The sequence below is a fragment of the Lycorma delicatula genome, chromosome 7, assembly GCF_047948215.1.
Source record: "Lycorma delicatula isolate Av1 chromosome 7, ASM4794821v1, whole genome shotgun sequence".
Lineage (NCBI taxonomy): Eukaryota > Metazoa > Arthropoda > Insecta > Hemiptera > Fulgoridae > Lycorma > Lycorma delicatula.
In genome coordinates this window covers 23,930,481-23,945,384 of record NC_134461.1, presented here as the reverse complement: position 1 = coordinate 23,945,384, position 14,904 = coordinate 23,930,481, and the positions used below count along the sequence as shown (strand labels likewise).

The following is a 14,904-nucleotide window of genomic DNA, read 5'->3' as shown; positions in this document are numbered from 1 at the left end:
AATCAGGTATTGCACTTTTCATATGCTACAAAATTCATTTCCACATCACTTGATGCACAAGTATCAAGCTTATGTAGTGATATAAAAAAAGTTACAGTTGTTTTAAAAATTATTGCAGTTATAAAAATGACCTACTTAGCATAAAATTTTCTTCAGTTTTGTTTTAAAATCTTCTTCTTCTTCTTTGGTCATCAATCCAAAGATAGGTTTGCAAAGTTCTCCACATTAACTGACTTTATGCTTTCTGTTTCATTTCTATAGAAGAGTCGCAATACATTAATTATTTACTGCATATTCTGGAGTCTTGGTCGTTCTCACTCAATGTACCATCTACTTTTTATAATTTTTTTTCATAGCACATAATATGACCAATAATTTCATTTCCTGATATTTTTCCAAATGTTTCTTTCCTCACCTGTTCTGGTAACAACCTACTAGCACATTCTGTTGATCCATGGCATTTTTAAAATTTTCTGATAGCATTACTCAAATATCTCTCACCTTTTTTATTCTTCTACTTTTATTGTCCAGACCACATAGCCAAATAGTACTGTACAATATACATAGGTCTTGAGGAACTTTTTCCTTGTTGCCAAATTGATTTTTTTTAACTATCAGTAGCTTTCACTCACTATTAAATGCAAAATTTACCTGAGCAATCCTACTTAGAATACCTCTCCTACTTTTTCCATTATTAGTTACTTGTCAATCTAAATATGAGAACTCTTTTATGCCTTTTAACCTCTTTCCATTTAGATGTACTTCTCCATTACACTGACTGCCCTTACTGCAAGCCATAACTTTCATTTTATTCACATTTTTCTTTAAATTACGAGGGCAAGTCAAAAAGCAAAGTGAAATTTAAAAAAATCAATATATTTATTTGTACTTACATAAATTATTTTTCAACATAATCCCCTCCTACTTCTTCTATGCACTTAGTCCATCTTTTAACGAACTTTTGAATTCCTTCCTGGAAGAAAGTTTTTGGTCTGGTGAGCAGAAATTTTTTCACAGCTTCTACGGCCTCTTCATCAGATCAATGATTCCCCTGCAACTCTTCTTTTAATGGGCCAAAAAGATGGAAATCACTTGAAGTCAGGTCTGGATTGTATGGAGGGTGGTCCAACAGCTCAAAGTCGAGATCCTGAAGGCCAAGGACTGTTTTTTTGGCCATATGAGGTCAAGCGTTATCCTGAAGCAACATCACACCTTTAGAAAGTTTACCACGTCTTTTGGATTTGATTTTTTGCTTCGATAAATGCCATAGCTCACACCAGTTGTCACTATTTACTGACTGATCATTGGGTGTGAAGTAAACCAAAAGTGAATCTTCCATATCCCAGAATATTGTTATCATCACCTATCCTGCAGACATCTGAATTTTGAACTTTTTTGAGTTTTTTTACTTTTTTGCCGAGATGAAGGATGTTTCCACACTAAACTTTGTTACTTACTCTCGGATTCAAAGTGATGGACCCATGTCTCATCTACGGCTATTATTCGCTTAAAAAATGAGTCTCTTTCATCTTCGTAACATTTCAAAAGCTTCTAGGAAATTTTCAAACATTTCTCTTTTTGGATGATGGTCAATTGGACCTTTGGAAAAAGTTAGTCTGGAAACCAATTCAAAGCAATGAATAAATATAAATGAAATAGGATTAATCGATGCTGGATACAGTAATAGTATATGATACTGGCATTTTTTAGTGGCTAATGACCGTAACAGTCAATTATTTAAAGGAAAAGGAATTAAATTCTTGATATTACCTGAACAGTTAACAACACAACTTGTCTTAATTATTCCTAGCTCAGTCTCAACAGCTTCAACTTGTCTAGTACCAGTAATAGAGTTTTCTCCAGTTACAATTTTTAATACTGGGCAATTTTCAATAACCTAAAATAAAACATAATAATACAATAATATTTAAAAATAAATAAGTTACACATTTACCTATTCATTGTAATATTATTTTACTGCTATTAGAATCTATAATTTATATAAAAGAATACCAAAATATAATCAGAAATGGCAAGAATATTTACTGCTTTCTAAGCATTAATTCATTTTCAGCATATTAACATATTTGCTACTATGCAGAATGTCTCAGCTTTCCTGATAAAAAACCCTAACACTGGAAATAAACAATAATCATTAAGAACAAAATACCTAATAAAAATTTACATGCATTAAAAACTTAAAGCCAAATAAAAAAAAACAAAGATAAAATTTTAAATACTTGTGGTCTTAATATAGATTTTTCATTTTCATTTCAATAAAATAAATGAAATTATTTCACTGCAAAATTAATTAGATGCAAACTTAACTAATTAAAGTCTGTACAAAATGTTCTTGAACTTTATTTTTTATATTCTTTAAAGTCATATCTGAAATCAAGTGAGCATTATCTATTTCAAATAACTTCCCTCTTGAAGTAATGCACTAATCCTAATGCCATTTTCACTCCTGAAAACAGTACTGAGGCCTCTTTCAGGATTGTGCATCGGTGTGTCTAAATTTTCTTTAATATCATTAATCATCTCAAAATGTCATCCTTTCAAAGAAGATGTCAGTTTAGAAATAAGAAAGCTTTGCTGAAAGTGAGTTAAGTGAGAGAGCACAGATAACTTAGTTTTGGTCAAAAAGTCACAAAACAAGAGCCATGTATGCGAGTTAGATATCAGGGGAAACATTTTACAGCTACTTGATACCTTTATTTTTTAAAGAATGTCATGACATGATCCTATCATTATATTGTATTCTTCTATGAATTCCTAAACTGCCAAATGACAATCAGAGCACATAATTTCATCAATACGAAATAGTGTGAGCATCATCACATAATTTGTTGAGGTCCAACATAAACACGAGTCATCATCTTTTGACCAAGAACCATCCTTAAACTGATTAAACCATTAATTCAAACACATTCAACTCATGCAACAATCACAATAATCTTGTTTCATTTGTAAAGTAACCATAAATGTTTTGCTTAGTTTTAAGCAAAATCAAATATTTTTCATGAACATCAGCCATCTTATATAGCTAAGTATGATCAAAAAGCAAATAGTGCACAGTATAATATATCATGAACGGTCATAAACAAACAACTGTAGGGCTCAGTGAATAATCAAAGAAGAATTATGCAACTGATGAAAGATCAGTGATGCATGATGCACTACACAGCATACTTACTTACTTACTGTGTAATAACTTTAAAATTTTACATGTTATTAAAAAAAATTCTGAATACTCTATATATGGTCATGGATTACTGGGAGTAGAATGTACAAAAAAACTTCCAAAATTTGAAACAGTAGAATTCTTTATGACTGTAATTTTTTATATAACATTTTTAGACCACAGTAAATCACAAATACCAAGGTTCTATTTAAATGAGAAAATATTTTTCCTTTTATAAACTTTTTAACATTTTTTATGTCTACAGAACTGTTGTATAATAAATTATGCACATTAAAAATTCTACAAATTACCTGAGCACCACTATTCTTAGCACCACTAGTCAATGCATCACAGACAGCAGATGGATCGGCAGCTCCATCATTTGGAGAATACAATGCACCACAGACTGTTTTAGAATCAATTAATGGAAAAATAGACTCTACTTCAGCAGGAGTTATAATGCTAGCAGGTATACCAAAACTTTTCGCTATTGTTACCATGCGTTTATATTCTTCAAGCCGTTCCTGAAACAAACACAAAAAAACTGTTATTTTAGCTTTATCTATCTAGCACTAAAAAGTCATATCAAAAAGTGCAGAGACACTTTAATCATAAAAAGTTTTTTGCAATTTTCTCACCTAAATATTATTTGATAAAAACTTACATAAATTTAATGTCGCTTCTATTTCACTTTTTACTTCTTAATTTTGTAAATTTTTATGTACAATTTGTACATATTTAGTTTTTTTTATACATACTCATTTTAGAAGTTCTTGACACCTGCTTGCCCTAATGGAGATGTCTAACACCATGAAAAAACATGCTACCTTTCTCCAATCTTCTGATTAATGTTAATCATTTCCTGTTGTCAGCCAAAGTAAAAAAATTAATAAGACATAACCTTCATAAAATTAGAGCTTATGAACGTTTCCCACTAGAAAACACAGTTTTAGTTTAGTTATTTGAAATAACATTTTTTTTTTAAATCTTAATGGTTGATTCTTTTAAAAATATTTTTTCAGCCAATGCCATTCTACTTATATTGAGAACATATATAGCCTGTAATACTAGTCACAATCATAATAATGATAAAATAGCTACTGAAAGAGTAAAGACAAATATCATTTATAAGATATATAAGAGGATAATATTCAAAAATATTTGATTTATGATCGGATGGTTTATTTCTTTGAACAAGGAATGGCTATAAAGGCACCATGGACAATAAATAATTTTTTGAAAGTTTATCAAGTTTTCTTTAAATCAAATCTACTTGATGCTCCCACAGGATTGAGAAATAAGACTTAACTGAGCCACTAGTAATAGAGGATTAGTAATAACGTACTTAGTGACTGCTATGTTGAAGCAATGCATATTACGGATTTTTTTACAATGAAAGAAGGGTTTAATAATTTTTGGCTTTACTCTATATGTCGCATTCTTTTTTATGGCTGTATTACTTGTAAAGCATCTGATGTTAAGAGACACCAGTCAGGTTGCTTTATCTGATAGTAATGATTTAATTATAAAGTCAGTGTCTGTGCTCAATGTAGTGTAGATGTCATGCATAAGTCTAAATACAAGTATTCCTGTGTTTTGATGGGGTTGGCTTGCTAATATACAATAGCTCAATGAAGAATATTACAGACCATTTAATTCCTACAGTTTCTTAATAAACCTGGTATGGGATGCTGATCATTTTTTTAAATTCCTGTCACTTAGGGGATGACTTGTGATTGATATTAAGACATCTGTGATCATTATGATATGCCATTTAATGTAAAGTATAATAAACTCTAAAAAACTGAGACAAAAAACACGTAACTATGTATGGTAACTTTTTTAGCAAGCCGAGCAGCTGCACATGGTCCTGTCACATTTCTTTCCTCAAGACTTAAAATGTTTAATAGAAAAAAATTGGTTGAACTTTATATTAACATCAACTTTATATGGTTTATAACATGTTGTTGTGCAGTAGGTAAATACTGATCAGTCTTTTTTTACAAGTAAAGTCTTTCCTTTTTTTCCAATTAATAATTATTTTAAATTACTCAAAATCCAGTAAAATAACTAACCTGCAAAATTTCAGAACAATAAAATATTTATCTTTGTAATATCTATCTAATATTTTTATTAATCTGGTATTTTAATATGATTCTTTATACTACTTCTTTATATAAGCAAACATCAATATACAGAGAGATCCAAAAGTTGCGCACATCAAAATTAAAGTGTCTATAGATAATAGTATATTTAAACAAGTTCTATTGGCTGCCGCAAGATAGCACCATACATATTAACAACAACACCTATACGCCATTGTGATGTGTAGTGATTACACGACGTTTGCAGTAGTGCTTTGTTTATTGCTTGGTAAACATGTATTTTCCCAAGAGCAATGAGTTTTCATTGTTGAATATTATTTTTCCAGTCACTCTTATTCACATGTGGTAGGCAAATATTGTGGGAAATATCCAGATGTGGTAGTGCCTAACAATTCGAGCATACTGAGATTAATCGCATATTTTAGAGAATAAGGATCGGTTGCAGACAAGAAGAGAACTAGGAGACCAGCCATTTTGATTGATGCTACACCAGCTGAGGTTAAGAATGAGCTGGAGTGTAAAAGAAATCAATTAAAAGAAAAACATGGAATAACGTTGACTGTGACTGAATAACAAGACGCTTAAGTGTGAAGTAAAAGATCGATACTTTACAAGGATTGTATCGCCATACTGATGATGGTGGGGGATACTTTATATCGTCAATTGAGGTGAAGAGATAGAAGTGTCCACATGGTTGGTGTCTTATATACCGATTAGTCCATTTGAAAGATATTCTATCCAGATTGTTTCCAAATTCAATAACTGATGAGTTTGACTTTACCAAATACCCTACTTTTGGGTATACCATATCTTGTATATGTCATACACATACAAGATATCGAATCCGAGTTAACGAGCTTAATCGACCGGGTTGTAGTGCGTGTGTACGATATCCGTACATTTTTTTTAAAGAAAACTTTGAAAAAACAATAGAAACAATGAATTCTTAATGTTTAATGTAGCTTACAATTTGGTTTGAACTGATGGATTCAATGTTTTAAGAATATGTTTGTAAAACCTTCCATGCAACCACGAGTGTTTTATGGTATGTTTTTTGGGAAGATTCACTTGTTAAGAAAATAAAATTTCAAATGTGCTGAAGGTGCTACCTCAAAGGTGGTGTGGAAACACAACAGTATCTTGTTAAACAAATCTCTATTTGGTAAAGGTTTTGCAGAGAGAGAGAAAATTAGCTGAAACATGTGTTAGTTGTACATGACCAAATGATAAAAACTTCATTCTTAGAACACTCGATGTACAAACATGTTCAACCCTGTATGTGTAGGTGCATACTGTGCAATTGTCCACATGGTAGGTTGGATGGGTGATAAAGATGCTTATCTCATTTGACCAATTATTGTTAGGTGTTTCCTATGCAGACAGATGTGTGGATGATAGTAATGTCCCAAGTGGATGTTTGTGGTTGTCAGACCAGGTGTAAATATTTACCCCAACCATGTACTGACATTCTCTTGAAGAGAATACATCATGTCTGATTGGTCAAGAAATCATTTTGCTCAATGTCTGAACCAGACTTCACACATCACCGACACTAAAAGTGTTAGCAATCTCTTTGTTCAAAAACAGTACAAGATAAGTTGTGAGAAATGGTGTCAACCAAGTATGAGAAGAATTTCATCTGTTCCATCCAGGTTTAACGAATTTCTACCAAAAAGGTTTGGTGATATGATGATTGACCAAGATCTCAAGAATGTTGTAGAGATGAAGTTGAAATTTGTTCAAGAGTCGATTTGGAAGAACGTTTGAGTGGTCTTTGAATAAACTGTTGTTTTCAGGGCAAGGCAGCTAAGAAATAAAAGGCTCTTTTCAGGGCTGCCCTAAACCCCCTAAAGTAACACACATCTACTTTTTGTTAAAAAATATTTATATTTTTTCAAACAACAGTTTATATACTTAACTGGATGAATTTGAGTGGAATCAAATCTGTATTTATTGACATAAATGGTGAGGAGGTTATAGCCTTAAAGTTTCAATATGGTTAGCAATAACCATAACCAATATGACTTATATTAACATAGTATTTATATAACGATTACATAATATAAAGAAAATTGGGAGAATTCCAGAATTTTATGTACTCTTGCAACTCAGATGGTCTTCATACGCTGGTGATAGGGTATTGCTTCATTTGATGCATGCACAAGCACAAGCATACACATTTTCAAGCATCTATTGATTTAACAATGGCGTAATGATGTAGTTCAGGAAACTTCCACTAGATGTTACAATGCATTTGGGTGGGTGTGTAATAGAATGGCTAGTGCGCATGCACTACTTCCAAAAGCTGCCAGTTGTGTTGCATTACAGAAAGGTTTGTTGATAAGTGTACATCATTTCTGTTGAAGCACATACACACACACACACACACACACACACACACACACACACACACACAACCACACACACACACACACACACACACACACACACACACACACACACACACACAGACACACACACACATACACACACACACACACACACACACACACACACACACACACACACACACACACACACACACACATATATATATATTTTCATATGAGGGGCAATCCAAGATAGTGGTGCTGCGATATCAGTGCTCCTAGCAGCAGAAGTAAGAATTATTGATGCAGTAGTCTATTTCCACACTACTGATATTACACTTTAATAATGACGTCATTGTATCATCAATTTATTAGATGTCACTATGAGAATTATCTGTAAGTGAAGTGAACAGGATGGTAACTGCAAAATACTAACATTGAGAATAAAGAAGTATAAAAAGTGACTGATAGTGTTAAAGGTATGGACAATCAGAATAACAAAGGTAATTATAGTATGTATATAATATATCTGGATAAGAAATAAAACAATATTATAAATAAAAAAATTGATATAAAAACTAATTAAAACAACCTGTAAAAGAAAGAATTATATGCAATGTGAGCAAGAGTTATCATATTTTACACCTTCACTTGTGATGTTTTAATTTCTGTTCTTTGATGTTTATTATTTCTTTAAAGATAAAAACCTGATAATTAAAACAAAATAAAGAACAAAACCTCCTCTATGAATCATGAGACCTTGCCATTGGTGAGGGGGCTTGAGTGCTCAGGGATACAGAGTAGCTGGACCGAAGGTGCAACCATATCGGAGAGGTATCTGTTGGGAGCCAGACTAAGGAATGATTCCTGAAAGAGGGCAGTAGCTCTTTCAGTAGTTGTTAGGGGCGTGAGTCACAATGACTTAACGGCCATATCAACATTACTCAGTCCTCTGAGTACTGCGCAGCTGAAAGCAATGGAAAACTACAGCTGTTTTTTTTCCCAAGAAAATGTGGCTCTCTGCATTTTCACATATACAATAATGGAGGCGCCTTCCTTGGTAAAATATTCCGGAGGTAAAATAGTCCCCCGTTCGGATCTCCGGGTGGGGACTACTAAGGAAGGGGTCACCAGAAAACTAAAAAATAACATTCTATGAGTCGGAGCGTGGAATGTTAGAAGCTTAAATAAGGTTGGTAGGCTAGAAAATTTAAAAAGGGAAATGGATAGGGTGAATGTGGATATAGTAGGAATTAGTGAGGTTCGGTGGGAAGAGGAAGGCGACTTTTGGTCAGGTGACTTTAGAGTAATTAATTCAGCGTCAAATAATGGGCAGGCAGGAGTAGGTTTCGTGATGAACAAGAAGATAGGGAGGAGAGTGGAGTATTTCAAGATGCATAGCGATAGAATCATTGTAATAAGGATAAAATCAAAACCTAAACCGACAACGATTGTTAACGTCTATATGCCTACAAGCGCCCATGATGATGATGAGGTAGAGTGTGTATACGAAGAGATTGATGAAGTAATTAAACACGTAAAAGGAGATGAAAATTTAATAATAGTTGGAGATTGGAATGCAAGCATTGGAAAAGGCAAGGAAGGAAATATAGTGGGTGAATACAGGCTGGGCAAAAGGAATAAAAGAGGGGACCGACTTATAGAGTTTTCACGAAGTATAATTTAGTAACTGCCAACACCCAATTTAAAAATCATAATAGAAGAATATACACTTGGAAAAAGCCAGGCGATACTACAAGGTATCAGATAGATTATATCATGGTTAAGCAAAGATTTAGAAATCAACTCGTTGACTGCAAAACTTACCCTGGAGCAGACATTGATAGCGACCATAATTTGGTGATAATGAAATGTAGATTGGGGTTTAAAAACCTGAAGAAAAGGTGTCAGATGAATCGGTGGAATTTAGAGAAGCTTGAGGAAGAGGAGGTAAAGAATATTTTTGAGGAGGACATCGCAAGAGGTCTGAGAAAAAAAGATAAGGTAGAAAATGTAGAAGAAGAATGGGAGAATTTTAAAAAGGAAATTCTTAAATCAGCAGAAGCAAACTTAGGACAAATAAAGAAAACTGGTAGAAAACCTTGGGTTTCAGACGATACATTGCAGCTGATGGCTGAACGTAGAAAATATAAGAATGCTAGTGATGAAGAAAGTAAAAACTATCGGCAATTAAGAAATGCTATAAACAGGAAATGCTGCAAACTGGCGAAAGAAGAGTGGATTAAAGAAAAGTGTTCAGAAGTGGAAAGAGAAATGAACATTGGTAAAATAGACGGAGCATACAGGAAAGTTAAGGAAAATATTGGGGTACATAAATTAAAATCTAATAATGTGTTAAACAAAGATGGTACATCAATATATAATACGAAAGGTAAAGTCGATAGATGGGTGGAATATATTGAAGAGTAATACGGAGGAAATGAATTAGCAAATGGTGTTATAGAGGAAGAAGAGGAAGTTGAGGAGGATGAAATGGGAGAAACAATACTGAGATCTGAATTTAAGAGAGCATTAAAAGATTTAAATGGCAGAAAGGCTCCTGGAATAGACGGAATACCTGTAGAATTACTGTGCAGTGCAGGTGAGGAAGCGATTGATAGATTATGCAAACTGGTGTGTAATATTTATGAAAAACGGGAATTTCAATCAGACTTCAAAAAAATGTTATAGTCATGATACCAAAGAAAGCAGGGGCAGATAAATGTGAAGAATACAGAACAATTAGTTTAACTAGTCATGCATCAAAAATCTTAACTAGAATTCTATACAGAAGAATTGAGAGGAGAGTGGAAGAAGTGTTAGGAGAAGACCAATTTGGTTTCAGGAAAAGTATAGGGACAAGGGAAGCAATTTTAGGCCTCAGATTAATAGTAGAAGGAAGATTACAGAAAAACAAACCGACATACTTGGCGTTTATAGACCTAGAAAAGGCATTCGATAACGTAGACTGGAATAAAATGCTCTGCATTTTAAAAAAATTAGGATTCAAATACAGAGATAGAAGAACAATTGCTGACATGTACAGGAACCAAACAGCAACAGTAACAATTGAAGAACATAAGAAAGAAGCCGTAATAAGAAAGGGAGTCCGACAAGGATGTTCCCTATCTCCGTTACTTTTTAATCTTTACATGGAACTAGCAGTTAATGATGTTAAAGAACAATTTAGATTCGGAGTAACAGTACAAGGTGAAAAGATAAAGATGCTACGATTTGCTGATGATATAGTAATTCTAGCCGAGAGTAAAAAGGATTTAGAAGAAACAATGAACGGCATAGATGAAGTCCTACGCAAGAACTATCGCATGAAAATAAACAAGAACAAAACAAAAGTAATGAAATGTAGTAGAAATAACAAAGATGGACCACTGAATGTGAAAATAGGAGGAGAAAAGATTATGGAGGTAGAAGAATTTTGTTATTTGGGAAGTAGAATTACTAAAGATGGACGAAGCAGGAGCGATATAAAATGCCGAATAGCACAAGCTAAACAAGCCTTCAGTAAGAAATATAATTTGTTTACATCAAAAATTAATTTAAATGTCAGGAAAAGATTTTTGAAAGTGTATGTTTGGAGTGTCGCTCTATATGGAAGTGAAACTTGGACAATCGGAGTATCTGAGAAGAAAAGATTAGAAGCTTTTGAAATGTGGTGCTATAGGAGAATGTTAAAAATCAGATGAGTGGATAAAGTGACAAATGAAGAGGTATTGCGGCAAATAGATGAAGAAAGAAGCATTTGGAAAAATATAGTTAAAAGAAGAGACATACTTATAGGCCACATACTAAGGCATCCTGGAATAGTCGCTTTAATATTGGAAGGACAGGTAGAAGGGAAAAATTGTGTAGGCAGGCCGCGTTTGGAATATGTAAAACAAATTGTTAGGGATGTAGGATGTAGAAGGTGTACTGAAATGAAACGACTAGCACTAGATAGGGAATCTTGGAGAGCTGCATCAAACCAGTCAAATGACTGAAGACAAAAAAAAAAATGAACAAAAGACATAAGTAAATAAAAACCAATGGGAAATTCTCAAATAAACTAAAAACAAACAATGCATGAAAATTCTATTACATCCCATTAAGTTAGCTTATAGAGTTCAAGTAAACAAACTGCACGTATGAATGTTCAGGCAACCAATTCACAAGCATCTCTTGTAAATCCTGATGCATATAAAAAAAACCATGCAACGTTAATATTCAGTAACCACTAGCAGTTAACACTAGTAACCACTATATTTTAAATTATTATACATATTTTAAATTTAAATAAATTAACTGAACATTTGACATTTTATTTGAATTTTTTAAGAGTTATGAATTTATCAATTGTCCACAAACAGTAAAATTTCCCCAATATATTAGATTAAATTTCTACAATAATAAATTCAAATCAGTTTTTGTCATCTGATTGTGAAAAATCCATAGAGTTGTCAGTATTGAGATACAACAGGAGGCTGAAATATTTTTTCTATTATATTATCCAATTCCCAATAATTTGGTTCAACAGTATCCATTACATGTTTTATGCAGTTTTTTTATTCCTGCTGGCCTGTTTTATCTATGGCTTTTAAGCATAAATTTTTAACATCATTTTCAAAGCAGTATTTTAGGCTGCTACATAACTTTTGACTTGTCCACAAATTAACTCAATTGGGTTGAGTACACAATGATAGGGAGGTAATCAAAGCATGGTTTTACCACTGGATTCTGTTAACTCATCAATTTTATACACATTAAAATTACCTTTAATGTATGAAACCCTTTGCAATAATTTGATCTTAAGTTCATCCTTTTCAAAAATCACTCCTTTTGAACAAAGCACATTTTGATATCATTCTTTTTCCAAGACATGGGTGGAATTCTTTCCTTTTTACATGAATGATAAGGGGCATTGTCTAAAATAATAATTAAATTATCTTCCAGAGGAGGTAACATATCGCTAACCCATTTCTCAATAAATAAAATTATGTACTTTTTATGAATCACATTTTTAACAAATTGTCAAATTTTTTTTCAATTGACCTGCGAGATTTTGGTTTCTTAGCAGACCATAATTCAATAGTAGATGGTAGACCAATTCAATAGCAGACCATAATTCAATAGTAGTATTCGCAAATCATGCTGTATACCGAAGCAGCACAATTTCCACTTATGAAAGCAGTTTTGTTAATGACATCTGAAATCAACATCATTGGATTACTCTATAATTTTCTTTTGTAAGCATTTAAAATTATGTGTTTTCCACACAATTTAAGGGCTTTTTTGACTTTTTTTTGGAAGGGATATCAATAATCGTGCATTACTATCAGTTGAATATTTATCAGACATGGTGTCGAAATAATGGTATAACTCAAGTCATACAGATACAAATCTAGAAATACACTATACTCGTGTTCTAGTAAACTTAAAAATATTGCATTAACATTAAAATAACATTAACATTAAGTTAACATTAACTTTAAATAACATTAGAGTAAATAGGTAAGTAACAGAAACACAAAAATTGAACACGAGAACAAAAGAGTGACCATATGAAAAGATCAAAGTTTTTAATAGAACTGAAAGACATAATATTATAAATTTATAAACATTTGATTACATGAAAACTATATGAATAATTAATTTCTTTTTTGTCTTCAGTCATTTGACTGGTTTGATGCAGCTCTCCAAGACTCCCAATCTAGTACTAGTCGTTTCACTTCGATATACCCCCTACATCTTACATCCCTAATAATTTGTTTTACATACCCAAAATGATGCCTGCCTGCACAATTTTTTCCTTCTACCTGTCCTTCCGATATTAAAGCGACTATTCCAGGATGCCTTAATATGTGGCCTATAAGTCTGTCTCTTCTTTTAACTATATTTTTCCAAATGCTTCTTTCTTCATCTATTTGCTGCAACACCTCTTTATTTGCCATTTTATCCACCCATCTGATTTTTAACATTGTCCTATAGCACCAGATTTCAAAAGCTTCTATTTTTTTCTTCTCAGGTACTCTGATCGTCCAAGTTTCACTACCATATAAAGCTATGCTCCAAACATATACTTCAAAAATCTTTTCCTGAGGTTTAAATAAATTTTTGATATGAACAAATTATATTTCTGACTGAAGGCTTGTTTCACCTGTACTATTTGGCATTTTATATTGCTCCTGCTTTCTCCACCTTTAGTAATTCTACTTCCCAAATAACAAAATTCTTCTATCTCCATAATAGTTTCTCTTCCTATTTTTACATTCAGTGGTCCATCTTCATTACTTGTACTACATTTCATTGTCTAATTAATTGTACAGCAATTAATATGAGTAATGGTTAATGTGTTGTATATAGATACAGCTGTATTGTGAATCAGCACTGATACAAGGGATGTGACTCAGGAGAAACATGATGAAATCACTAACACAAATGCAACGTTTGTTTATTCTTAACTCTACAAGCTAACTGAATACAGTATAGATAAAAATAATAAATTTTTATTAAAACCAATATTACTAATTAACAAACCTGTGTTCGAGCAACATAAATTCCACCATTATTAACCCACTTTGGATTAACTCCTGTTTCTTTTTCAAGTCCCATAATAATGTTCCTAGTAGCATTCAGTAGTTGTATTTGTGTATCATTCGACTGCAAAGTCCAAACAATACCGGTATTATGCCATGTTGAACCAGCTGTTAGTTTAGCACGTTCTAACAGTACGACTCTAACTCCTCGTTTAGCTAGTTGATATAATGTGTTGCAACCGGCTCCCCCTCCACCTGTTTAAATGAATCACTTTCAAAATACTTGAAAAAACTTTTTACAAGATCTTTAAAGAATATCATATATAACTCCTATAATTTTAACAGTTTCTTCAATATGATTAAGATGATTCTCTATCTTAAAGTAGTTACGAAACTTGTTCAGTAAATGGTTAAATAATATTTATCTGCTCTGTGTTCACTTTAATAAAATTTATTGCTTGCAAATTTCAAATTAAAAATTATATTAAAATGGAAAAAAAAAACATAAATTTATACACTTAAATAATATAAGTAACACCACGAAGTTGACAAAAGAGCACATTAAATAAACAAAAAAACACAACATAAAGGAAATATAAAATAACTGTTTTTCATCTAAATATTAAATAGGTAATAATGTTTCCATGTGAGCACCATCTGAAATAGTCTGAAACATTTCTGAGAAGGGAACTGGATCACACTTCTGAAAGAACTTCCTGAAATCTTAGTAAGGTTTGACTTTTTCTAAAACCTTT

General features: G+C 32.4%; 1 protein-coding gene across 2 annotated transcripts in view; it reads right to left on the bottom strand.

Annotated features, from left to right (window-relative positions):
• Positions 1 to 14,904, bottom strand: part of Sardh (Sarcosine dehydrogenase) — a 76,773-nt gene that overhangs the window by 35,937 nt on the left and 25,932 nt on the right. For both annotated transcript variants that reach the window (XM_075371898.1, XM_075371899.1), the window contains 3 exons: positions 14,151 to 14,404; positions 3,496 to 3,708; positions 1,771 to 1,897 (listed from right to left, as the gene is read on the bottom strand). In XM_075371898.1, coding sequence (XP_075228013.1) covers positions 1,771 to 1,897; positions 3,496 to 3,708; positions 14,151 to 14,404 — 594 coding nt within the window. The remainder of the gene's footprint in view (positions 1 to 1,770; positions 1,898 to 3,495; positions 3,709 to 14,150; positions 14,405 to 14,904) is intronic.